Source organism: Netta rufina (assembly GCF_964035555.1).
Source record: "Netta rufina genome assembly, chromosome: 5".
Taxonomy (NCBI): Eukaryota; Metazoa; Chordata; class Aves; order Anseriformes; family Anatidae; genus Netta; species Netta rufina.
This window is the reverse complement of record NC_140128.1, coordinates 15837096-15864078: the sequence shown is the minus strand read 5'-3', so window position 1 is coordinate 15864078 and position 26983 is coordinate 15837096. Positions and strand designations below refer to the sequence as shown.

General features: G+C 39.5%; 1 protein-coding gene across 1 annotated transcript; it reads right to left on the bottom strand.

Moving 5' to 3' along the window:
- Window positions 1-6853: 6853 nt before the first annotated feature.
- On the bottom strand, window positions 6854-24961 carry RAG2 (recombination activating 2; the record flags this gene model as incomplete). The annotated part of the gene is made up of 2 exons (XM_084288455.1): window positions 6854-8471; window positions 24879-24961. 2 exons carry the CDS (start codon window positions 24959-24961, stop codon window positions 6854-6856), a joined length of 1701 nt encoding a protein of 566 aa, XP_084144581.1.
- Between the last annotated feature and the right edge of the window lie 2022 nt (window positions 24962-26983).

Sequence of the window (26983 nt, the reverse complement as noted above, 5' to 3'; positions counted from 1 at the left end):
TATGTCGGTGGTATTTGCCTTTCTGAAGTGTCATAGCTGTGTGACTGAAGGCCGCTTCGATCAGATGAGATTGCACTGGTAATCCTTGTGGATAAAGTAGTTTTTCATTAGCAGCCATGGGTAAAAGGGTTTCAAAGTTAACTTGTATAAGCGTTGAGATTTGGAAACTAAAATATTTCTGGACCTATCACCTCTGTAAGGGAACAGGTCTAGACCCTCATTCAGCAAAGTGTTCAAGTGCAAGCTTACATTCAAGTGTGTGAGTTGACCATTGAATGCAAGCATGCTTACATCTTAAAAATATTTTAAAACATTAAAATTATATGAATTTAATTTAATGATTTGGTCAAGAAATATACTCAGAAGTATCTGAGATACCTCTAAACCACTTAGCCTTTCTGAAATAAGAATAAATGCTTGAACAATCAAAGCACAGATCTAAAAGAACCTGCATTTGTTTTTATTTTGATGTGGCAGGAGCTGGTTTGTGAGTGTGGAGATACAACATGTTTAAAGAGTGGATGGTCTGAGGTTTGGGTAGTAGTATCTTGCTCATGTTATTTAATCCATCTTTGAAGGTCTGGTATTTACTGTTTATGGACTATGAAAAAGTAGGATTAAGTGTTAGTAACTAGTACAAATATTAATAATATTCTGATTATGCCTTTCATTAGATTTTATTATTTTAAATCCTAATTTTTTAAGTATTTTGTAATTTAGGATTTGGTTTTTATATGTTGTTGTCTTTAAACATAGTTTAATATTAAGTCAAAATTTTGGGCTGGAAATAATGCCTTTTGCTTAAAAGTTTTTCTTGTCTAAGCAGTCATAAGAACTGCAGTTTTTTGTAGGTTCTACCATGTACATCTGCACTTACTGAGTGTTCTTTTCAAGATTAAATTATTTCTTTCAATTCTTTGAATAAAACAAGTATTTCCCATAGAACATAATTGCCAGGTTTACATAAGTATCATTTTTTACCAATAAATGCAGACAACAAGTACTTCTGTTTCCCATAGAGTAAAAATATCAGGTATACGATAAAGAACATCCTTTAGATGTAAATGCAGACAAAATTTGTGTTATTATTTTTTTTGTCTCTAGTGTTTCATTATGCAAATACTTGCACGCTTTTTTTTTTTTTTTTTTTTTTTTTTTTCTTTGTGTGCTTATGTGGGGCAACTATAACACCTTAGGTTTTATCCTTGCCTCTACTTGAATAACCAATAACCCAAAGCCTGGTTTAACAGTCCTGACTTAGCTCATGGTGGTTTTCACCACCTTTAAGTGGTTTATATATTCATCCTGCCTTTGCACGGGAGTGAACTTCACCCACAAGAAATCCTGACCTGTTCCTTGCATTGCATATGTGCCACTGGAGAGACAGGCCAGACTTTGGTCATTTTGCACATGTAATTTCAGTGACTTCACTGACATTTTCAAATTCCGAATTCACTTTTACAAGCTGCTTATACAAGAGCAAGCGATTTGTCTCACTGCCTTCAAAAGGGCTGAGTAAATGTTATCCATATATGTATGATTTCTCAAGACCAGCCTTAGATCCTGGCTGAACTCAACAGGCTGAACTGTGCATGGGACAGGCCATGGGCATTCAGGGACATGCAAAATTATTCTTTTGTGAGATGTTATTGAGCCATCAGGACGCATTTCACATTCCACCAAGTATAGGAAGAACAGTTGACACAGACAACTATTGCTATTCTTTTTCCTTAGACTTGAATCTAGTTTAATCTTTTCTTCTTTTTCCCCTTGTTGACGTTTCCTGTAAATCAAGAGACTCTCTTTGAGAGTTTTGAACTCATTAAAACAAACAGCACTGAAAGAGTAGGTACCTGCAAGTGAAGCTTTGTAAACAGGAATAAAATAACAATGCTGCTTGCACACTGGCATGCATCTGAAGGCAAACAAATTTTGACTGCAGACAGGTGCATCATTTGTTTACTCAGACTATTGTTAAGCATTTTGGTTTTGAAGAGGCTTTAGAAAAGTGGAGACACTTTTATTCATGGCACTCCCTCAAACCTTCACATTTTCTTTTTTAATGCTAATACTTGGTACAAATCCTTCAGTAGTTACTTCATGGTGAATGCTTTTATTGTTTTGAAATTGTATTGACTGCATTTTTTTTAATACAATGACATTATGTATCTTGTTTTGTTTGGTTTTATTCAAGGGCTCTATATTGTGAATTGCTTTGTCATGAAACGATGTGAACTATGTTGGAAGCTATGATTCTGGTTTCACATATTTTTTCCTCACAGGACTAATTCTATTGACTTTGAGCAAATCAGCGTTGACTTCTAGTCAGGTAGTTTGGACACAAATTCTGGATATTTACAGCTTCCCAATTTCTGACTGCGCTGAGTCCTGTGTGATGTCTCACAGCATGGCTTCATCGTTCTGCTTTTTCTTATTGTACCGGAGTTACTTTATTCATAAAATCTGTTTAAAATAAAAGCGTTGTAAATATTGAAGTTTCTGGATTTGGATTTCTTATCAGTTTTTCACCTGTGCACATAATTTCATGATAACAGTCTCGCTTTTCATTCAAATTTTGGATGCGTTTCATATTTGGACAGTTCTAATACTCAGAGACTACAGCTGGGATCCCAGTCCTGTTCCAAAGTCACCAAGTTAACATAAATGAAGATTGCTCTGTGCATCTCAATAGTCCTTTTAGCACCTTTCTTCACAGGCAGCTGTTTGAGAGAAAAATAAAACCAGTTTCATTTAGTCTGTAAATTACTTCTGCTTCATTTACAAATGCCACCCCGGTGTTTGTTTAAAATCAGCCTTGCACTGTTACATCCATACTGCTACGTTAAGTTTCTTTACTGGCTTCTATGCATCCTTTACATCCAATTTTGGCTCCCTGACATAGACTTAGCTGCAAAAATTAGTTTCAATCTATCTTTTAGTTCGTGATTTTTAGTTCCCCTTTACTCCAGTTAGGAAAACCTTACTTCCCCTGCAATGATATCTCAGGGTCAAAAAATGTACATAAACCAACTAGTCTGGATGGAATTAATGATAAGCAAATTGAGCATTTACATTATTAGCTACCTGATTTCCTGCTGCAATCAGGTAATTAGACATCTAATTCCTAGACTTTATGTAACCAACTTAGTTCTTTCAACTGACCGTGAATAAAATTTGCTGGATGGAAAAAATTGGAAACCATAAAAAAAAAAAACAAACAAACCCAATCCCCAGAGAGCTTCCTGGTAAATTAGGATGATTTAATTCCTTTATTCCTAAATCCATAATAACTGACTGAACTTTACTTTCCATGTATTCTCATTAGAACCAGAATCAGATGAAGAATAACGAGGCCTAACATCGTTCTTCTTCAGCGCACAGCTTCAGATGACTGAGTGTGGCACGATTTTCAGAGCTGACCAGCTGCAACTCCTGAGTGGGGCAGCTTCTCTACCTTCTGCATCAAGCTTAATATCATCTGTAGTCTGAAAAGACACAATAGAAAGGATTTAACCAGCACTTTATCTAGCAGCACCAGGAGAGAGGCCAAGAGGTGAGATGGCTGTATTTTCAGTGCCCGGCCCTTCCTGCAAAGATGGGCATTTTGAGCCAGTGGACAAGGGAATACAAGGACAGCTACCACCTGAAGGTGGCCCTGCACACGTGGTAGTGGCCAGTGTTCTCTTCTTCCTGTGTACACGTGTGTTTTGAGAAATTTGAAGGTTTATAACATGATTATCTTGCTTTTTGTTAAAAAAAAGAGGGGCTTTGGTGTCACAACTTTCAAATGCCAAACACGGATACCAAACTGGAGTTTGATTTTCAGGAGCTGTTGCTCAATAGAGTCTCAGAAGTTTAGTTTTGTTTGAAATGGGACAGGGTAGGAATAAAATGTGAAGGGAGCTATAGTCACCTATCATTAAAAACAGAAGCAAGCAAGTCCTGTCTGTACTGCACCGAATCTACCAGGAAATATTTTTACAGATTCTGTTTCAATCTGAATTCAATCTTTTCCTTTGGGCTTCCAGTAGTGTTATTTCCACTCCTTTCAGTGGTCTATTGGTGCAATGAGTCACCCCAAACTATGACACATGCTTTAGTGCTACTACTAAAGTTTGTTCCGTGCCTTTCCTGTAGATTAATCAGGTGCTTCGGGGTCCAAGTACTTTTCACAAGCAGTAAAACCCATATATTATTCTCTTAAAAGCTGGTAATAACAACATAGTGTTACTAAAATGTGACTGGGAACCCTGATGCTGCTTGTTGTGGTTACAAAACACATAGGTCAGTTGGATGCAGATACAACAGCGATTTACTTCAGCACTCAAATCTGCTTCATTTTATCTTCTAATTCTACCCTGCATGAGGAAGAAACATCTTGTATTGATCAGCTGGTTTTGAAGACGATCAATACTCTAACAAGCACATGCCTCAAAAGCACCATCAGAATTATTAGGGAATTAAATATTTTCTGCAATCTTGAATGCTATGTCAAGTGTCTTCACTACAGGTTGTTGATCATGTATCTCTGTATGTTTGAGTCCTTAGGAATATTACATTTTACCTTTCTTATTACTTTCTTTTCCAGCAGTAACTCTAAGCTGTGATTTAATGCTTGTTGTACTACCCTTTGCTGTGAGGCTGGGACATGGTTTGACTAAGCAATTTCTCCCTCCTTGCCAAGTAACACATACATTAAAAAAAAAGGCACAGACCAAACAAATTCGTTGCTCAATGATGGGCCTCAGGACTTTGAGATATCGATGGTAATTGGGAGAGGTAACAGGCAAAACACAGACTGGGCATCGCCAGGGAGTGGAATAATTGTGAGGAGTGCTTTGCTGTTGTAAAATGGGGAAGGGGCTTGTTGTTGTGTGTGCATAGCGTCCACCTGTTGGTGTTGTGATGATGTTCTTTAATTTTTGCTGAGGGTATTTTTTGTTTTTGATGCAAATGAAGTTTGTCACGTGTGCTAAATGTATATTTTAAAGACAATTGAGCTGAGTAAGACCTATGACATGTAAGGGGATGTTGTTTATTGAATTTCACCAGTTTGAAGGGACTTCACATGGCCATAATTTTCATGTATTCCTTTGGAAAACACAGCATTATGTACTCTGGGCTCAGAAAGGAGCATGACAAAGGAAACAAGAAACTGGCGTTAAATTCTATGGGTTTATACTACTACCAAACTGATGAGAGGGGTCTTGGGATGATCTACCTCCCACTCCTAAGCTCTTCCCATATTATAACCTCCCTCAGCATATAAATAGGTTGGAAACTGAAATGTTGTCTTGTTGCCCTTTACTATCCTCCACTGTTGACTCGTGAAGGTGTCAAGGGGAGTACTGTGCACACACATTTGTGTTGGTGGGAACACATCGGTGCTTTGTAAAGGAGTGGCTGCTCAGGGTCTGCACATACTGCTCTGGTGGCTGACAGCTGCTCCTGTTGCTTTTCTGTTTTATTCAGGGGTCCAGCACGAGAACTAGAATGTGGATACTGAGCTATTAATGTTGGCTCACAAAAGTTCAGAGGATAGTATTGATTTTTTGAAAAGATGTTTGGAACAGTAATAAAAATAAAAAATAGTCAAGAGTGATGAGGCTTTACAGATAGCCAATAAAAGGATCCACAAAAAAAGTTAGTAAACTCTTGGGTTATTCAACCTTGACAACATCCTTTTCAATCTGAATCCAATCTTGTCCTCATGCTTTGAGCAGCCAGCTGCATTTGTTTCCACCTTCACAATGCTCCGCTGGCTCAATGACTCATTCTGAGCTGCAGCTTGCACTTTCGTACTTTCACACTCTACACAGTCACCCTTGGGGGAGCAGAGAAAGTTTAGTGGAGTATCTGAAGTAAATAATAAGAGTTGTGGTGGGGATGGGGAGCAGAAGAAAGCATAGCTGCTTTCCATCATCTGGAGAGGTCCTGGATGACTGGAGACTTGCTAATGTGATGCCTATCTACAAGAAGGATGTAAGGAGGACCCAGGGATGGCTGGGCCCAGAGAGTGGTGGTGAATGGAATGGCCTCAAGTTGCGCCAGAGGAGGTTTAGGTTGGAAATTGTGAGACACTTCTTCTCAGAAAGAGCAGTCATGCATTGGAACGGGTTGCCCAGGGAAGTGGTGGAGTCACTGTCCCTGGGGATGTTCAAGGAGTTGGACCTGGTGCTTAGGGACATGGTTTAATGCATGACATGGGTAGTAGGGTGATGGCTGGACCAGATGATCTTGGAGGTCTTTTCCAACCTTAATGATTCTTTGAGTCTATGACTCTATGATTCTATGAAGTCCCTGAAGAAAACTGACCCTCAGTGTCTGAATATTTCATTATTTCTGACACAAGGGACTTAAGCTATCACTTCAGTTTAAAACCAGATTAATTAGTCTAGTTTTAGTTCATTACCTTAACATAAAATCAGAGTAAGGCAGTTATAAATTAGGCCAAATATTTGTAGAACAACTCACTAAGATAAAACATTAAAATGGACAATATGGTTTTTATTTATTTATTTATTTATTTATTATGGACAGATGCTAACACTACTGAGTACATGGGATAAGGTCTTATCCTACAGGCAGTTCTACTAAATTCGGTGGGGTAACTTTGGATTTGGTCATAGTACAGAACAAAATTAACAGTATCTGGCTGTATATTTGCACAATGTCCTCTGTGATGAATTTCCTATCTGGATATTGCAAAAATATACATAAGAAACAAAATAAATTCATGAGCTTTGAAATTAAATTGCAATGATAATTGATTATTTTAATTGATGATTAGAATCAAATAAATAAAAGATCCCTATCTTTGACTCCCAGTTGAATACAAATCAGTGGTGTAAATCTATTCAAATAATCTCCGAAGAAAGGACTTTTTCACTGGTGTTGTTAAATTCATGGTTTTCTTTTTGCGCAGCGGTTTCATGGGTTGCTTTTTCAGATGCATCGCCTTTTTGGGAGTTTGTAGCCCTTTATTAAGATCAACATGTTCGTTGCAGAAATACTTGATATTTTCTTCTGAGAGATGTAGGAGCATGCTCTCTGACAGATCCATACATTGTGCATGGACCCAATGGCCAGCCCCATGGGAACACAGGATCATTGCAGGCTTATTGAGTTCTGTTGAATAGAAAGGCACCCAAGTGTTAATATCAATATTGCAGCTGGCACAGCAGGTGATCCAGTAACCTGTTTCTGATTCATCTTCTTCATCATCTTCATTGTAAGTGTCAATATCATCAACATCAAAGCTACTGGCTTCTGCACTAAAACAAAACTCTTCTGAATCTTCAAACGGAGTGGAGTCTCCTTGGTCTTCGGTAGATGCCTGACTGCAAATTTGTGCTGTCAGTTCTTCCTCCTCGTCCTCTTCTGCTCCTTTGCATCTCAAAATGTAGAAGTAGTTTGCATCTGAGATTAACTGTTTGTTGGCCCCTGGAATGCCCAGCAATACAGACCCTTTGCCCATATCACAGCCAAACCACATCCTGCAGTGTTTAATATCTGGTGTCCAGTCCGGGCTTGCCCTTTCAACAATCTCTATCTTATCATCTTCCAAAACTATGGTGTTACAGACCAACCGCTTCTGGCTGTCAGACTGGTAGCCCCCAACAAGGACAAATTCGGTATCACTGGTCTGAGTCACAATAGCACTTGACACGGATATTCCCCCTGGCAAGACACTGCAGGTCAGAGCTGGGCTGCCTAGGGGGAGGTCAACTTTTAGCTTGTATAAACTGGGGGACCGGGTGTTATTTTGAAGTGAATGGCCTCCCAAAATGTAGATTGTGTCATTCCTGGCAACTGAAACATGGAAAGAAAGTCCATCTTGAAGCTCTGGAAGTATGTATGACGTACAGCATCCAAACTCAAAATCAACAAGAAACACAGATGGCAAACAGTCAACCACACTGTTCCATTTTTCAGTGGTTCTCTGTGCAAGAGGAATATATGATCTACCTCCAAATATAACGCTCATGCTTTTTCCCCGGCTATGAACTACATTAATTGTATGCCCATATCTAGCTTCAGGGACATCTCCACCCAGATCTTTCTCAACACATTGAAAAGTGGTTTTCTTGCTAGTTTTGCTTACTAGACTCATAATGTAGATCTTATCAGAAAGATCATTGTTAGGTGTTTTCCCACCATGAATGATATACTGGTGCTTATTGGACTCCTCATTGCCTCTAAACGTGCAAATTGCGGGGTAGCGGAGAGGGGGAAGATAACAGGAATCCTTAGAGAAGAAGACAGGTTTCATTTTGAGCTCATTCTGCTTTATATCAAGATAGAAAACACCAGTGGGGCAGGATCTCTTCGGCCACCCTTTCTGCCCAAAAAAGAAGACATGCCCATCAAAATTCAGCAGCGAACAGCCCGGCTGAAGCAAGGAGGAGTTACTGACAGCTGACACCATCTGCAGTGACATTGCGTCCGCTGACTGGGCCATGTTTTGGTATCTGAGAGAAAAAAAGAAAAGGCGTGAAGGAAGCGTGTTGTAAGTGCTCTGGGAAAGCATTTAACTTTACTTGAATAAATGGTATGAAGTGTGCATTTTTGGTTCTGTGAAAACTGTGTAGGAGTTCTGTAAAAAACACGGCCTGGAATTGAAAAGCAGAACACTTGGGCAGGGACAGGACAGGGACAGGGACAGGGACTGGTACAGACTCCTCAGCCCCCCGGGCCGGTCCCCGCAGCCATGGAGTCCCCTCAGCGGGCCCCCCGTTGCCATGGAGGCAGCGGCCGCGCGGGCTGCTGGGGTTTGTAGTTGTCGCTCGGCCGCTGGAGCAGGCCCGGCCCGGCCCGGGCCGGAGGAGCGGGACTGGCGGGGTGAGTGGGGCGGCGGGCGGGGAGCAGCAGCAGGGGCCCCGCTGAGTGTCTGCCGGCGCTAGGAAGCCTCTTGGAGGCAAGCTGCCCGCTCGGGGGTGCATATCCAGCGCCTGTGCAGTGTGTGCCTTCCCGAGCAGGCTGCGCAGGCTGGGGTTTGCTTTGTGTTCACGCATCTGCAGTGCGCCGTGCAGCCGGGCTGGGCAGGAGCTCCGAGCTAGCTTGGCACAGCCGAGGTGCTAGGGGAGGAAAACAACCGGCCCGTTTGGTGGCCTGTGGTGACAGCAGGGGTGTGCCTTGTAGTCGATCCTTCAGTGAAGCCCTCCGCAAATCTGTGTGATTTAAGGTTGTAAGCCATCTTTCAAGTACAATATTTGGAAAATAAAAAGCAAAAAAAAAAACGAAAACAAAACAAAAAAAAAACAAACCAAAACAAAACAAAACAAAAAAAACAACAACAAAGCAAACAAACAGCAGCAACAACAAAACAAAAATAAAAATTGCGTTGCATCTTAAAATATAGTTCCTTTTTTTTTTTTTGTTTTGATATCTTCAGGTTTCATATTTTCATTATATGTGCTTTTCTTTTTGCTGTAATAGCAAAAGCAAGAAGCGTAAGGTTTCTTCTTTCAGGGAGGACGCGTATCTTCTAGTTGTGAGCCAGCAAAACCTGGGGGTTCCAGGACAGCTGCGTGCAGTGAGATTCCTGTGAAATCATGGGAACTGACAGCACCGGCCACATCAAATTGCCATCCGAGTATGTTCTCATGCACAGCAAGAACTGTTGTACTGCATTCCTGTACTGCCTGCCAGCTCCACTTTCTAGGATGCAAGCTTGTGCATAGGTCTGCTATTCAATGCTTTCAAATGTAGGTAGGCCTGGTCAGATGTGCTTGGACCACAGCACATGGATAGGGCTGACGTGGCCACTACTGAGTCTATTTAAATACATATATATAAACATATAATGTATATATATATACACACACCAGTCTTTTTGTACACTTTGGAATCATTGAAGGATCACAGTCAAGCAGTGTTTGCTGTGTAGCCAATTTCTCTGTCCTAAAGGCGGTATTTTTTTCTGAATTTAGATTCCTTTTCAGAAGTACTGCACTGTAGATGAAGTTCAGTTAGGATGTAATTAAATTAGTTAACTCTGTTCTGAGGATGTTGGTGTATACAGCAGGTTTTGTACTTGTTTGCATGGAGAGAGATTTGCCAGGTTGTTTACCTGCAGGCAAGATGTTGAACAGAAATCTCTGCTGCTTGCTTCTTACTACCACTCAAAAATGGTCTTTCTAGAGGAGTATGCACTAATTTGGGTTTACTGAGATGAATGTGAGATTGACAGACACACAAAATTCACAGGTTAAATAACCACAAGTGCACTTCCTCCTTGTCATCCCTTAATGTTCCTTGCATTTTATATAAGCAAGCACATCAGTACATAAAGCAGAAAATAGTTATCCTAGATTCTGTGACAGATGCATCTCCTTAGGGACTTGCTGGAATTGCTTTGGCTTTCCAGACTGTCCCATGTTAATTGTGGTGACACCATGTGGTTGGCCTGTGCTTACCTCCACTTCTGGCCTTCCAACACCACTGATGCCCTTGGGGCAATGCTTCTTTGACCCTGAACAATTTTAGGGAGCCAAATTTTTTTTGTTTTTTTTTTTTTGGTGGCTTTATGCTTAAAACCATCTCACTGTGGAGCGGGCTTGGCATTAGTGCCAGTGTGAAGGGAAACACAAATGCCTTAGCCGTGGTGCAGCACAAGATAGAGAGGAAAGGATACTACAGGAAGAAAAAGAAGAGGTGGATGAAGAGAGAAGGATGGAGTTAAATAAACAACTACCAGTTACGGTGACTTGAGTCATGCTTTATCGTATTTGGTATATTTTTAAAAGACCAAGCTCCAAGGATTGTACAAATAAGTGAGAATTTCAACATTAATTTTATAACCCCTGAATTTGAAAAGTGAACTGTGGAGATCTGAGCTAGGAGCTAAAAAGAAGAGAAAAACAAGTATTCTCTCTATTTTAGTTTGAAATCAAATTTATTATTTTGAACTGAGTTTTTCAGTTAATAGTTGTATTGCAAAAGGATATTACAAGAAATTGAGATTTAGATAAATTCATCGGGAGATCTGTTTAAGGAGGATCAAATTAAGAGAGAAGGTGCTCTTCTAAAAGCACTAGCTAATATGATTTGAAATGTTCTTGCTATGGAAATAGAGGGACATATTTAAAATCTTGTGTGTGGGGGATTATTTCAGAAAGTATATTAATCATTCAGTAAGAATTACAGATGCGTGTGCCTTATAAAGAAAGAGTAGGATTCAGATGCCTAAACATCGAGTGATACTTAGATGCCTTTGGCTATCCTTGGCTTTTAGCTTCTGCTGCAGAAGGCTGCAGGTCTCCCATAGGATCTGTGCCCTAGGTCCTAGCATGTCTAGGGTTTAGAAAATGTCAAATCTTAAGGCACTGAGTCACTCCCAGAGTGTGTTTACCACATACTGTTCACTTTGACCATATGTAGTAATTGTTCACCTGTGTGCTGTGCCTGCTCCCCAATTAGGCAATGAAAGCATTTTAAACAGGAAAACCATGAGCCATCAATACTGTTGTTTAGTATGACCTTCCATGTTAGTATTTATTTTGTCACCATTAAAAAAAACATATTCATGATAATTTCTTGGTAGTCTGAATGCTGCCAAATAGTGAACCAAAAGTCCGAGGTACAAAATGAAGTATTTCAACAGCACTGAGTAAATAGGGAGAAAAAATGGATTGCAGCATAGCATGGAGTCTTCATTGGTAAATGCTCATTGCTAACCATCAGATTCTGTCATTAGTTTACAGTTATTTGTAACTTGGCAAGAAAAACAGTAATCTACAGTAGAATTAAATTTGTTTTGCAGTATTGTGTATCTTTTCTTTCTGTCTGACTGATCTGTGGGGTCTCCATTTGCAAAAGGAAATAGAGCATATCCCTGACAAGCAAGTGCTGTTCCCAAATTCTTCACAGTCAAAGTAGCATCCAGACACCTACAGAGCTTAGAAGCGCCCAGTAAGTAGGATTAAGAACAGGAAATTTCTATATACTATTTCTCAAAACATTTGCTAAGTGTATCAACCAAGTTTGCTTTGGGCAAAACAATAAGTCAGACGTACCTGGCTGATAGAGTGCTTTTGCGTCCTCCGAAAGCTTTCTATGTTATTGGGATTCAAATGTGAGCACTTTGAGGATCTTCTCTGACAGCACGGGGGGCTTGTGGCATGGAGGGGAATCTATCTGCTTAATTTGCAGATGTGCTCCTGAGAACTCAGTCTGCTGTGGCTAACTGGCTGTGACCGTTTTTTTTTTTTTTTTTGTGTGTGTGTCTTTCCTCTCTTGTCTTCAGATGGCACAACAAGAAACCCGTCAGCCTTTAGAAGTGTTAACTCTTTGCAGTTGAACCAGACCAGAGTGGCAGGAGATTTCTGTTGTTTAGATTGTAAAAGCTTTCAGTAAGGCATAGTTTAATTTTTTATACTGCTAAACCCGTGAAGCTTGTGCTCTCTTTTGGAATTTTCCAATGCCAATGTAATGGAGAATATAAACGCAAGTAATTTTTGAGTTCAAAGGCAAACTCATTTCAATATCTAGTAAAAGGAAATAACCTTGTGCTGACTGGCACACTAACTGCTTTCCCCAGGAAGGCTCAGCTGCAAGTAGGTAGTGACATTGAAATAGAGCAAAGGAAATGGCACATGTATGCAACCAAGTGAGTGAGGACTGACTAAAATTCCAATCCAAAGTCCACTGAAGTCATTAGAAATGCTTTTTTCCCCCTACTTTAGTGGTCTTCTGCTCAGATTTTAGAGATTAATAAAAGTTTGCACCGTTATGTGGCAGTTTTCATCAGATTCACAGAGCTTTTCTCCTACAAAATGCAATTAGACTCTGCCAAGTCCTATGGGAGCGTATTCTTTCAGCAGCTAGCAGCACTGGGGCACAGAGGGTAAGCCACTTGCATAACATTGCACGGCAAATAAACAGATGAACCTGGAAAACAATTCACTCTTCATAGCTCCCTGCTTCTGCTTTCCTGGACCTACTTCACCCACTCCTGAGTTACAACATCTGCTACACAGTATTTTAGAAATATCTCATCTCCCATTTGAAACTGCAGTGAGAATAGAAATAGGAAGAGCTTGAAATGGAATTTGGTTATTACAGGAAAGCAAACATACCCAATGTTTGTGAAAATCATCCTGAGACGTTGAATAACTGTAATGCATGTAGGATGTGGTGGTGTTTCTCAGCTGAAATACAACAGCTCTGAGGCACTGTGCCCTGTAACGTCCACACGGGCCTATTACTTCTCTAGTGAAACAAAGAGCAGAAGTAAACTGCACTGCAGAGTTCAAGGCTAAAGAACTTAGCTTCCCCAAAATATAAGGCTATTCAGAGCAGATCTATTTGTATTTTTGGTAGTGCTTAGATGATATTTGACAGCTGCTTATCCGAATGCTTGACATAGTCTAACCCTTGTCTGGGTCTGCAAACAAAAGATCTACTGACAAGAGAGATAGAAATGAGAGAAAATCCAAACCTCAGTTGTCTCATTTAATACTATACATTCATTTTATTCTCCTCCTGCCAGTTGATGTCTTATCTTTAGAAATTCTTTTTCCAATTACTGTGGATGAGAAGACAGAGAAATTAAAGTTTGTTGGCAATGGCACGTCAGTTTTGGATGAGGATGTGGTCTGTCCAAGCTGGTCTTCTGTAACTGTCAGTGACAAACCGCTTTGGAGGAGCTGCAGGCAGCAAGTAGCCGTGGGATAATGTATGTACAAGGCAGAAAAATCATGTTTAGAGCTGTCCAGCTCATAGCAAGAACACCTAGGATTTGCATCCTGAATTTCTTTGGCAGAGAACCAATACGAAAATGAAAAAATAAACTTCTTCTTCACAATTTCTGTTTTAATAGCGTTGACCAAGGTAGTATGTTTTCAGCAGATTGCTCACTGTCACGGAAATGCTTAGTTTCACTTGATTTTCTTCTCCTACAGTTAATTAGTTAAAATAATGTGTGGTTTATATCTTCATTCCAAATTGTATTGAGGCGTTTCCAGGCTTTTCAGCATATTTTCTGTGGGTGAAGTGCAGTCAGCTCAGAGGCAGAGGTTGGTCTGTGGGGTGGCAGCAATGTGCTCCAGTGAGGCCAAGGAAGGCAAGGCCGTCTGACTTGTGTAAGCCTCGCCTGGACGTTTAGCCGAGACCTTGGGGATGAAGCCTGTGGAGAAAAAAATGGCACGGGGCATCCAGTGTCCTAGAATCTCATCTAAAACCACCAGTAGCCAGTATTTAGGGCAGCTGATCACACCCAGCTGTGCTTTGACTGCGACATCCCACTGGCCCCCATGCTTCACCAGTGTTTGGTGCGCAGGAAGCGTTACCATTGTCAGGCCTCCAGCTTTAAAGTGCACAGCACTCTTGAAGCGATTGGAAACTCATCAAAAAACAAGAACAGCAACAAAAAAAACCATCCCTCTGATCATGCCTGGGGCAGACACAGTAGCTCGGAAATCCCCCAGGATCAATGTGCCTGCTGGCAATTAGAGCCCTCTGATACAGGCCTTAAAAGCCCGTAGGAGCTGCGCGTGAGAGGCGCGGGGCTTTGACCACCATGAAGGTCGGCTCTGGGGCTCAGTAATGAGCTTACATAAGCAGATGCAGCTCCCGTTCGAGCAAATTGCTGATGCATTAAGTGCGTGCCCTTAAGACCTTCTCCTGCTGAAGGTAGTGGCAAACGTCCAGTTGATTTAAGCGGGATTAGCTGTTGCAGATCACGCTGAATTGAGAGGCACTGCAAGAAACGTCCTTCGAAAGGTTTTGTGCTTCGTGATTGAAACTTTTTAGTTAGCTTGTCCCTGTGGTTGGGTAGATCCGCAGCTGGCTGTGGCCAGGGCTCCCTGCGGTCAGGCTGGTGTGGCCCTGCCGCCCCACAGCTGGAGGGCTGCAGGAGGAGGAGGAGGAGGAGAAGAAGGAGAAGAAGGAGAAGAGGGACAAGTAGGGCAGGACTGCAGGCAGGGATGGCTTGCTTCTGTGGCTGTAGTTCTGCAGGTGTCCAGGCAACAAGTGAACAGCTCATTGGAGAGCGGGTAACTTTTCTGTGCTACCCCACTGAAAACATTTGGTGCCTTTCTCACTACACTCAAGAACTCGCAGGATCGATCCCTTCCCTTAGCCCACTTTCCAAGTGCCATCCTGAGATGCTTCTTAGGGTGACATTCCTAGGATGTCCATAGGCAACAAAAAAGGCATTTATTTAAGGACATGCAGGAGCTCCAGCTTTGCATGCCTCCTTGCTTAACTAGCCAGGGCAAAAGAGTCCTGCAAATCCAGGTCATTATAGTGCAGACCAGCACGGGAATGCTCTGTGGGTGAGAGCTGCTACAGAAATATTTGTTGCTTTGTCCTGTGTTGTGGGTTGTAAGACAGTGTGGTTGCTTTTATGAGATGTTAGTTAAATCTGAAGTATTAAAGACTCCTTTGAAAAAGGTTGTGAGAGGTTTAGTTGCTGTGTTAGCTGCACAGGGAAAAAGATCAGGCAGTGTCCAGCATAGAAGAAGTAACAATAATGTATTTGTGTTCGATCTGATTTGTACAGACATAGTCTATAAAATCTTGAGAACAGGTGTATTTAGTGATGCTTCCCATGAGCCTGCAAGTGATCTATAAACAAATATTGCTTATTTTAATCAAGAATGATTTTTGGTAGGTCAAGTTCATATTGTAGCAACCTGACTTTAACCTATGCCAAAAGGACTAGAGAAGTGTTTTTTTTTCATTTTTCTTTTTCAGTATAATAAAATTATGTGAGGTTTTATTGACTTTGTAGAGAGGAGTAGCTCATTGCTCTTCCCATTTAAAAATTCAGAATCCTGATTTTTCATTCATTACCTATGTTCTGTATAAAAGAAACATAATAAAACATTCAAAACGCAGCATACACCAGGAAAACCATATTCCACCACACTTCTCTATTGTTTAATAGAACTAACAACTGCATAATTGAAATCACACTAATACTCACTTGACCTTCCTTTGTGATTCAACGCAGAGATTTCTGATTTGGCTTAAACTGCTGGAAAGAAGACTGCATTTTGAGAAATAAAATTGATTTTACACAATCTGCTGACGATCAGCAAGACTGAATGAATGATTGCCTCAAGAAACCTCATTATAGTAATTTGGATGAGTGAACAGGAGTGAAATGCAAAAAGAGAAAAGGATAGCTGCTGCTTGAATGCATCTCTTACTGATATTTGACTCTAAATCTATCCAGAGACAGCTCAGGGAAAGGATCGGATATCTTTGTCTTACTTTCCTTGAAACCTTTGATGAAAGTTGATGCCCTTTGGGAGAAAGATAAGTTTTCGATTCTGGTAGTAGTTACTGTCTAGCAGAACAACACAGTTGTTTCGTTCTTAGAGGTGTGATTGTATCCAGTTCATAAATTGCAGGTGATTCCAATCCATCATTTTAAATTAAAAAAAAATAATTTATTTATTTATTTATTCTGGAGAGTCTTCTGGTCAGTTTGGCTGTAGTTTCTTTACATCACAAAACTCTGCACTTCATACATTTTGGGGTTCATTTAAGAGAGACTCGGATAAAAAGGAAGTGGGGAAACAGCAGAAAAGCAAAGTGAAATGAAAATGAAAAATATAAAAACTGTAACAGTTTGAGAGCTAAGTTTTTCGAACAGTCTGAGAGCTAAGTTTTTGAACACCTCACCATGGTATCATCCATCTTAACCATATGTTCAGTTTCAGGAATAGTACTTGTTCTCCAAATACTGACATCTGTGCTTTCATTTAGGCTGATGAAATAGCACCCTGCCGTTCTTCAAAGTAATTGAAAATAGGTTGGACAGGTAGGTCTAGCTGCCAGTCTCTCTCTGTTGGTTAAGAGAAGGGATGTTCTTCTGATAGAAGCTAAGCTGTTATTAGGACCTAGCTGGTTCTTCTGTCTGATATCCTGGTTCTGTAGAATTAAATAACAGCTTTGTGGCTATGCAAGGAAAGGTTAAGACTGTGTTGCACTGTTACTTCTGTATCCCATTTTGCATTTTATTTCTTGCTTTATTTTTTTTTAAACAAAACTGTGAATTTCTCATAAAAAGCAATGGAGATAAAATAAGCAGATGACTGCCAAAACTACAAATAGGGTTTTTTCCCCTCTTTTCCAATTTAGGTTTTATTAAAATATGAATAATTCAGTGCACTCATGTTACAGAATATATTCTCTGTGTTTTTTGTAAGGAAAAAATAAGGAAATGCCACCTATGAGTTATAAGTTATTTCCTTAACCATGATGAATGGCTTTGACACCTCTGGTAGCAGACCTCATATACTAGTGTCAGCCAGCAACAACTATATTGGCTGTACGAGAAATACTCTGGATTTACGGCTTTGTCTTGGGTAAAAATTTGGTCCATATTTCGGTAAAAAACCCTGTCAGTCTTGAGAAAGACATCTTTTCCCATGCTTGGACTATCCAGGGAATTTTCTCTGCTTTTTTTTATTTTTTTTTTAATTTTTTTAAAGTAGTACTATTTTGGTGAAGCTTCTCCCGGTGCATGCATATTGGAAGTACATGCTAGATGAAAATGCATAGGCTGAGTGAAATGTATGTTTAAAACCTTTAGGGATAACTTCTTTTATAGGTTATATCAGGAGATTCCAGGTATTGAATATTAGATTATATGCTAGCAGAATCCCTTGCTGGCTTTTTCATGAGGCTGATATTCAGGTTTTTACAATTGTAATATGGCTAAAACTTTGTCAAGCTGCATTCAGCACTGCATTCCCTAGCTAATCATACGGAGTCAAAACCTGGTGTTTATCCAGGGTGGTGGTGTACTATTGGTCCTCCACAGCTTGTCCAGTACAGGATGTTAAAACCTGAAGGAAGTTTCCCAAGTTGTGCAGAAAGTAAAGGCTGCACAGGAGGGTGAGAATTGAGCTAGAGCATTTTGCTAGCACATGATCTGGATGCTTAATTCTAAGCTGATGGCTGGGTGGCTGTAGACACTGAGAAAGCAGCCATTCAGTTTGGTTAATTATACAACTGTTTCCCCAAATTATCAACTTTCTATCTTATTAGAGCATTTTAGGGTAAAGGAATCTAAGCTGTATTGCCAGACCTCCTCTGATTTGTTAATAAGTCATTTGAACTCTCTGTGACTCAGTTTTTCTCATCTGTTATTGGGAATAATATTTGTTCTTCCTCATGGGACTATTGTGAAGTTTATTTCATTAGTGTTTATAAAGGACTTGGAGATCCTAGATGCCAGACGCCAAAGAAAAACTAAAAATTATTACCATTTTCTTGATTAAATATACGTATGTATATTTTTCCCTTTGACACTGGCCTTACAAATCACTGCAGTCTTTCACATAATGAAATTTACCTCAAATGATGACTCTAATAACTGAACAGTAATGAGGAATAGAAAGGCATTGCTTCCCTCTAAAACTACTGTAATTTGCATAAACCACCCTGAGACTCTGGTAAATGATATTCTGCTTGGTCAGTCCACAGAGAGATTAATGCTTGTTTGTTTTTTGCAAAACATGAGAAGACTTAAACTTCAGGTTATGTGGCTGTGCAGGTGTTTTTACATCTTCAGAACATCAGCTGCCTTTACGCGCTGGCAGTTCAACAAAATTAGAGTTTGACATTAGAAATCGTGCTTTATTTTCCTGCTGGGCTTGGAACAATTCTTGTTCAATCTTATTTAACTTTAAAATCAGGTTCTCAGCCCATCCTTAGTGTAGTTGATATGAGATTTTGCTGAAGATCTAAGGTTTCGTTCCCCAAAGACACTTCCTAATGCTGTGGTAAATCAGGGGAAGAAACATGGGAACATGTAAAAATCATGCCCTAGGTCACTATTGCATTCTTGTATCTTTATCATATTAATGTATGCAAACCGGTCATTTAATTATTTTAGTTAGGTTGCCACTGTGTGAGAGAATTAGGTCTGTCCATGCCTCCACCCGTGTCTTTCTACTTCCAGTACTCTGTCTCTATATGTATAAAAAATTAGTAATATTAACTAACTAATGTCACAGAGCTGTTAAAATGTGCTTATACAGGTTAAGAAGAGCATGCACAGTGTGTCTTCAGCTCTCAACATTTGTTCCCTTCTCAGGATGGGGCCCTGGCCTTCCTCTGTGGCCCAGCTCCATCATGCTCGTCTCGGCCTGTGTGCTGCCTCAGCATGCACGCGCACATCACCGTCATTTAACGTGCCCTACAACATCTGGGTTTAGTGGCTTTGATGGTACAGTGAATAATGCACCTGCAAGATGATGGATTCAGTCCAAGTTTTGAATGTACAGGTGTCCTACTTGTAAAATCCAACATGCTAGCGAGTGGTGTCACTATTTCTGCAAAGAAGACAGGGGGTTGGCAGGTTTTACACCAAGCAACTTACAATGAGGGGAAGGAGCCCCACTGAGAGAGGCACTTCTCTGGCCCATGGTACCCGAGGACTTAAATTTTGGGCATACATCTTCACAGTCTACCTTTGCACTTAAAATTACCGTGTTTCCTTGAATTCTGGGAAAATGTGTAAAGTCTCACTGCAGCGATCAGTACTTCACAAGGAGTGAAATAAAAATTGACATTCTGGTGCTTATAAATATGGGTTAGGAACTCTTCAGTTAACATATTTTCTCCCTACATGTGGCTCTTTTCTTTTTGTTACAGAAGAAGCCTGCTAAAGCAGATATACCGTCTGACTGTAAAGGTGTGGATCATGGAAGAACAATCATTAAACAACAGCGTCCTTGATCAATTTATTAATAGCCATGAGCAGTCATATGACGAGTTTCTAAACTCGTTCACTTATCTTTTGAAAGGTACGTACCACCCAAATTTCCCATTAGAAATTGCAGCCAGAAGGGAAGGTAAAAAGAGGAGTAGTATTTAGTCTTGTTCTGTTACTCACTTGCTACATGACCTTAGGCAAATCCTTTTGATGCTTTTGTTTTTCCTATCAGCAGTGAAATCTCTCATGACAACTTTCCTTGGCTTGGTTCACAGACTGCTCAGGTAGGGCCCTACAGATGGTTAACCATGTTTTGCTCATTTTAGGGAGGTTGTGGGGGGCAATGTGTGGAAGGATAGACTATCCAAGTAAGTCCCATGTCATTTTGCTAGGGAAATACTGAGACAAGAAGAGCCTAAGGAAAGTACTTCATAGTACATGACGGCCTAGGACCAGGGTTGTGCAGTTTAACACTGGCTTGCTGTGTTATGCTGTGGTATGAACCGAGCTAGCTGTACAAATAACGTGAATGAAGGTAATATATAGGTATATTATTGTGATATAAAGGTATAATATTATATATATAAGTATAATTCTGTAGGGTAATTAGGCTGAAAAGACCTTATGCTTTGAAGATAAAATAAAAGGTGGGGCTTAACCTTGATCTGAGCGCTTCTGATTACAGGAAGTTTCGATCTGTACCCAAATTATGTAGTTGAGGTTCATTTATTCTGTCTGGTTTAAGTCAGGAGCAATAAGGATAAAGGGGAGTTACATATTACTCAGTTATAATTGTCTTTACCACAGCTTTCCACTTGGAATAATATCCTCATCTTATTGCAGAAGCACTGTATTTTCCAATTACACTATGCAGCATGCTCCATTGATTGGCACTCAGAAGTCTGTCCTGTCCTTGTCCTTCAGGCAGAACTAAGTGTCAGTCACAGGCACTGAGCAGAAAACCAGTGGGGGAGTTGAAGCTGCCGTAGAAATAATCTTGTGGCAGCCTTCTGTCTCTCCTCCCAGTAAAAAATAGAAGAGAAAGGAGGCACTGGGAGATGAGATAAGAGGATTGAAAATTAGGTTCTGGTCTCTTTTATGTATGATTGATACACTGGGGATAGGCCCTAGCTTAGAAGCATGCTGCATATCATGATACTACTTGCAAAAAGCCTCAGCATGTATTTCAGTTGCTCACATTGTCGCTACAGCATCTGCCACTAAAACTTTGCTTATCAAAGGTAGAGTTTTAACTGAATCAAATGCTTAGAAATGTAGTTTCCTATGTTTGTATGAGCAAAATAGCTCAGGTTGTTTTTCTCCTGTCTTCATTTTCCTCTAAAAATACCCAAAGGTGCTGGTTTGCATTGTAAACTAATGACCTGCAAAAATTCCACTTAAGGTACAAGGCATTTTGGTATCAGAACAGTGCAAAATACTCTGCAAAATATCACATTCTTAGTTTCTTAATTTTGCACTTGAAAAATAAGTCATTTGGCTTCTAAAAATATAATTTAAAAAAGCAACTGTGATAGCTTAATAAGACTGTCTGTTAATAGGCTCCAGAAATGCTCTCTTTCGTGTGATGAGTTCTGATATTCACTGTGGCATTTTGTGGTTAGTGTCAAGTAAAATCTAGCCGTTTACAGATTACCTTTCTGAATTCGGCCTGATAATACTGTAGATCCATACTCTGCCTCTTAGTACAATTATCATTAGCATTAGAGTTTGCCATCCTGCATAATTAGATATGGAGATACCTGTTTGTACACACAAATGACCCAGCCTATTCAGTTGTGTATGTAAATGTAGAGAAGGTCTTAAAAAAAATGGAAAATCATCACCGTCTGATAGAGTTTTGACTGTTGTAACATTGAAAACAGAAAAAGCATAGAGAAATAATTGGATTCCATGGATTTCACAGAGTACTGTATTTATATAAGGTGATTTTCACTTGTACATGAATTTGTACTAGCTCCCAGATTGGATCACCAGGAGTTTCTTTATTATTCTTACAAGCATCTCCTAAGAATCTGTTTTCCTAACTAAGTCTTGATCAATTAAATTTACACACAAGTTGAAGTTGAAAGGAATATACCTTGAGTACAAAACCCAAGCACCATTGACTGTTCTGGGCTATCTACAATAATTTTTTTCAAAGCATTAATTTCTATTGGTTTTAGAATCACTGAACATCTGTATGCTTTTGCCAAGTTAACGTATTTAGTTTTTGTTAGTTTACTCTTTTAGCTTTGATTATAAAAAAGTCCAGTAATAGAACAGCTAGCTGGCATTTGCTTTGAGGTTGTACAACTCTGCTATGTTGTGTAAGTCCAATGAAAAATTGTGTATGTCTTGACAATGCAGTTGAAGCCTCAAAATAGTTGGATTTACAAAAGAATTTGTGATACAGATTTCTGTAGATGTGGTCAGTGAGTGATCTCTTCAAAACTAAACACTAGAACATGTTTGGACAAAATCTCATTGAAATAGACCCAATCTCCAATTTTTAAAAAGATGCTGCACAGGGTTCTTTCAGATCTTAGAAAGAATGCTTGAAATCTGGTGGAAAGAATTAGGTGTCCAAAATTAGAAAACAGCATCTGCTTCTAAACTCAGAGGAAGATTGGCAAATTCACTGGAGCATAAAATATTTCCTTTGACCTTCTATAAACAAAACAAAACAAAGAAAAAAGCACAGAAGAATGAAGTCCAAACTTTATGTTTTTCATCTAGATTTTAAATTACTCTTCTCACTTGAAAAAAGAAAAGGAGGAGAGGAGAGGGAGAGGAGAGGGAGAGGAAAGGGAGAGGAGAAGAGAGGAGAGGGAGAGGAGAGGGAGAGGAGAGGGAGAGGAGAGGGAGAGAAGAGCCCAGGATCCTGGATATCCTGGATCAGTCAGCTACTAGAATAAAAAGTTGCTGTTAGAATAAAAAGTTACTATCCAAACCCAAGTTTCGACTCACAATTTTTCCATGCTCCTGGCCATTTGGCCACTGGGATTAAATGCAGTCCATTCCTGCTATTAAGTTTGCTCCATTTGATCTACTTTATCCTGCCTGGCGCTGAGTTGAGGTCTGAGGGCTTTGATCAGACCCATCTCTAAGCAAACTGAACCTTGGCTATGTGCTTTATAGCCTCAGTGCTGCTCTTTTGATGCTTCTGTGCCCAGCAGGCTGTCAGGCAAAGGAAACTGGAAGTGGCTGACCATTTCTCTGCTTTCAGGTGGCATACAAGAGCCATATTTTGTGTTGTGATCAGATTAATTTAATTCCCCAGTGAAAGCTTAGTGATGTTTAGTTCACAGTCCATTTAAAGGTAGCTGTCTCCTTCCCCTTATTTTGTTAACCATGTTTAGAAAAAACAACAACTTTAAACTTCCTACGTAAGTGTCAGCAAAGGCACTTTACAAATTTGAGTCTAACCACAGAAAGCATAGCAGAAAACTATATAAGAAATGACAGTAAATTTACTTTAATTTTAAAAAATGGACCAGCAGGACAATGCTAACCCCAAGAGAAATTTGCAGCCTTCTTTGTATGAGTGGATTTGCCAATAAAAACAACTAGGCAGTTCAATAAAACTAATTAAATTAATCTGTCATCCCCAGGGAACTTAAACAGGGCATGAAATAGGGAAACAGCGTCAATTCAGAGCTTTTTATTGATGTGTTTTGCTGGATCATTGGAAAGATTTGGTTGGGAGAAAAAATCTGCAGTTTTCTATTGATCATAAATGTAGTAGCCATCTCTCTGTAACCTTCATTCAATGTAGTATAAAATCAAATACCATACAGAGCCCCTAAATGTAAAAGAAAAGACATAGGGGTGCAAGCATAATAGATGATTTGTGAAATAGTGCAGATCTGTGTTATGGTTATTTGTTGTCCTTAGATCTCAGTGGTATTTGCTAAGTAAAGAACTTAATTTCCCTTGTATAGACAGAAAAAAGTAAGGCATGAAAAGGGGGAATTGCTGAGCACAGCAACTCACTGGCAGCACCAGCTAAGGACAAAGCACCCTGGCTCCCTGAAAGTTGGACAGCCTGTGAACAATGGTGCTTCCCTGATAGCATTATTTTTTTTTTTGGTGATGGAAATTTTACTTGAATTTCCAAAGTCTGTTTCAGATGGAAAAAAAAGTATTTCTATTCTGTTGCATATCTTAGATTCTCTCTGCCTAGAGTATAGGGAAGGGAAATACTTAGTAGCTTTGCTGTTGGTATTTTGGTACTGATTTCATCTGATAGTGGTATATTGATTATGGTTAAATTCTGTTATACTATATAAAACAGTAACATGAAATGAACCCTTGCTCTACCTCATCACCTTGCCTTGAAAAGCATTGAACTGTGCCAAATGCATCTGTTGGCTAAGTTTCATGACACTCCAGTGAGGTGACAAACTGTTAGCCCTCTGTTCTAGGTGTGGAAATTACACAAAGCAAATAATGTCAGAGGTCAGAGCTTGGCAGCTCTGAGTGGCTTGGCAGGACAATCAGAAACAGAAGTCAAGTGACCTCGTCTTTGTTTTTCTCTGTCCAGTATAAAATCCCATAGAAATGCCTAATTTCAAGAAAGTATTTGTGATTTTTTAAAATCAGGCCTCCCTGAAGATACCTTTATTTCTCAATTATGATGTCCAAAATCAAGCATTTTTTGAAATCTTGGGATGTCCGATGTTTGTTCATTAGTTCCCACCTGCTGCAATCTCTTTACTGATACTATTTGTTAAGAAAGGAATACTTTGTGTTGAGTTGTCAGATGCTTTCAGTAATATATCATTCCCCTGTTTCTTACAGTGCTTATCTACTTATCAGCTAGTGTTGAATTCTTCTAGTATGCAATTACACGGAAGGATTTCAAAACCAGTTCTGTCCTGATTTGATAGCATGCCACCTGCTCTTTTAAAGTGTTCCCAGGATGTGTACTTGAAGTAGTTTTGTTGTGCTGAGGATGAATTTAAGCACATGTGGGGTTGCTTTGACTGTAATAAATAAATAAATAAGAATTGTTGGAACTAGAGGGCTCATCTAGTCCACTGGTACTACGTGGTTGTGGTAGATGCCACGTGATCCCTGGTAGATATTAAGAGATGTAGCTCCCTTACTAGGATTGAACTGGTTAATGTCAGCTGAGAATCTACACTGAGATTTTTGTCATGGTTTTCTGAACTTTTAAAAGATTATTTTTGGTCATCATCTGTTGGAAGAAGCAAGATTTTGCTCCTGAAGGCTGCTGAGATGGTCAAATGCACATTTGCTGCGTTCCTTAACTGACTGCATTATAGTATTCAAATGGAGAAGGTATCTGGCGACAGCACTATCGAACCGTGGCAGAATAATGTATGTTTTTAAATGATCAGCTGGGCTGAATGTGGCGTAAACAGGAAATATTGCCACTTTTCTAACACTGACAATATTTAGAGCCCAACAGAGATATAGATATTGATACAGATAAAACAGTACATAAAAACACAGCATATAGATTCCATTAAGGAAAACGGGAGAGATACCGATACAGTAAAAGAACAGTTCAACTTTTGAAAATGCAGAGCTGAGTTAGTTATGAAGAAATATTGCTGCACATTAAGCTAAAGCAGGTGTATAAGTGGCTGAAATATACTCAATGTAACAGTCATTCTTCTTTCCTCTGAAGAAGCACATACAAAAAGTCCTTTCCTGTCTGTTTTTTAAAATATATTACAGTAAAATGTCAAAAAGTGGCAGTTGGAAGTAATAATTAGGACTTGAGAGTTTCCCTTTTTAAGTCAGAAATAGTCTGACTGAAGTTGTTGTCCCAGTCCATGGATTATTTATTTATTCTAGCTGAGGACCTGGCATAGTGGAATTTCATTAGCAAGTTGGTGTTGGTGAAAAAAAGAATCAAGCCCTTATTAGTGAATATATTAAAAGCTGACCTTTTAAATAAAAGAAAAAGAAAAAGAAAAAGAAAAAAAAGAAAAAAGTAAACAATACTTCTTGCTAATTATTTGTGATTTAGTCAGGGTAAGATCAAAGACATGAGGGGAAAGGCTGTACCAAGTGAATGTCTGCTCTTGTATAAACTGCAGAGGCAGTTTAGGCATCCATGAGTTACACTGATGCAAAACTGCAGTGAAGGAAGGGGATCAAGCAGTGTAAATGCCCTTGTTAACTGAATAGGAGGTGAAGTGTAGAAATGGAAGACCATGATGTTTTACGTATTGCACTTGCAAGATGTGTTATGAATATTAATTTGTACACTGAGGCAAGTGAGTTGTTATTTTCTTGGCTTTATAGCTTGAGTTACTTTGACAGAGGAGTTCTGCTTTTCATGCTACAGTGAGATCAGCGTCTTTGAAATCAATGAGGGTTTTGGCTGAGCAAGATTTGAATAGGACTTTAGGAATTTGGATGTCTAGAGGATAGGTATTTCAGATGCTCAGGGTTGGCAGATAAGATGCAGTATCTATGGAAAATCCACCGCCTTTCTGAGTAGCAGCAGGAGGCTAGACAGGATACCATAATGCTCTTAAAAGAGCACTAGATTACTGCTCAAGTGCTTGAGGTGTACTGGGACAGACATATAGGTGCCTAATTCTGAAATCCTCCTGCTATGTACTACGTGGGGTAATTGGGTTTTTTGTTTGTCATGAAAAGTTGGACAAACTCTGCATTGGTTTACAGTGATTTATGCCTTTAAATACATGGGAACAGGAAGATAGCTCAAGAATGTAAATCAGAGCAGATTTGCTTGGTTAAGTAACTGAAAACACCAAGTTCTGTTCTCAGTGTGCACTACACAAGCAGGGGGAGGCTGCAAATTTAGATTGAGGTACTGCAGAATTATATCTGGGAGCTGGTTTGGATGAATTATTAAAAAAGAAAGAAAAGAAAGAAAGAAAGAAAGAAAGAAAGAAAGAAAGAAAGAAAGAAAGAAAGAAAGAAAGAAAGAAAGAAAGAAAGAAAAGAAAGAAAAAGAAAGCTTTAAAACTTATCCTCCCAACAAATTGGATTTTCAGGCTTTAAATCTGTTTTTTTCTTCTGGGTTGGCATTTAGGGTAAATTATCTCAGTGCCATATAACAGTATACATAGCTGCAAATAGGTAAATCCAGGCTCTTCTCCTTCTCTGTCTCCATCTGTTGAACATCCCAAAGTGGTATTTTATGGGAACATTTCAGTGACAGGGTTTGTTCATGCTTTTAAATGCGGCAGTTTGCTGATGTGTTTGAGACAGTAAATGAAATTGAAATTCATGCTCTTGACCTCTCTACCGTGCCTCTGTACCTCAGTACCATGCACCTCTTGTACTCAGTTACCATTC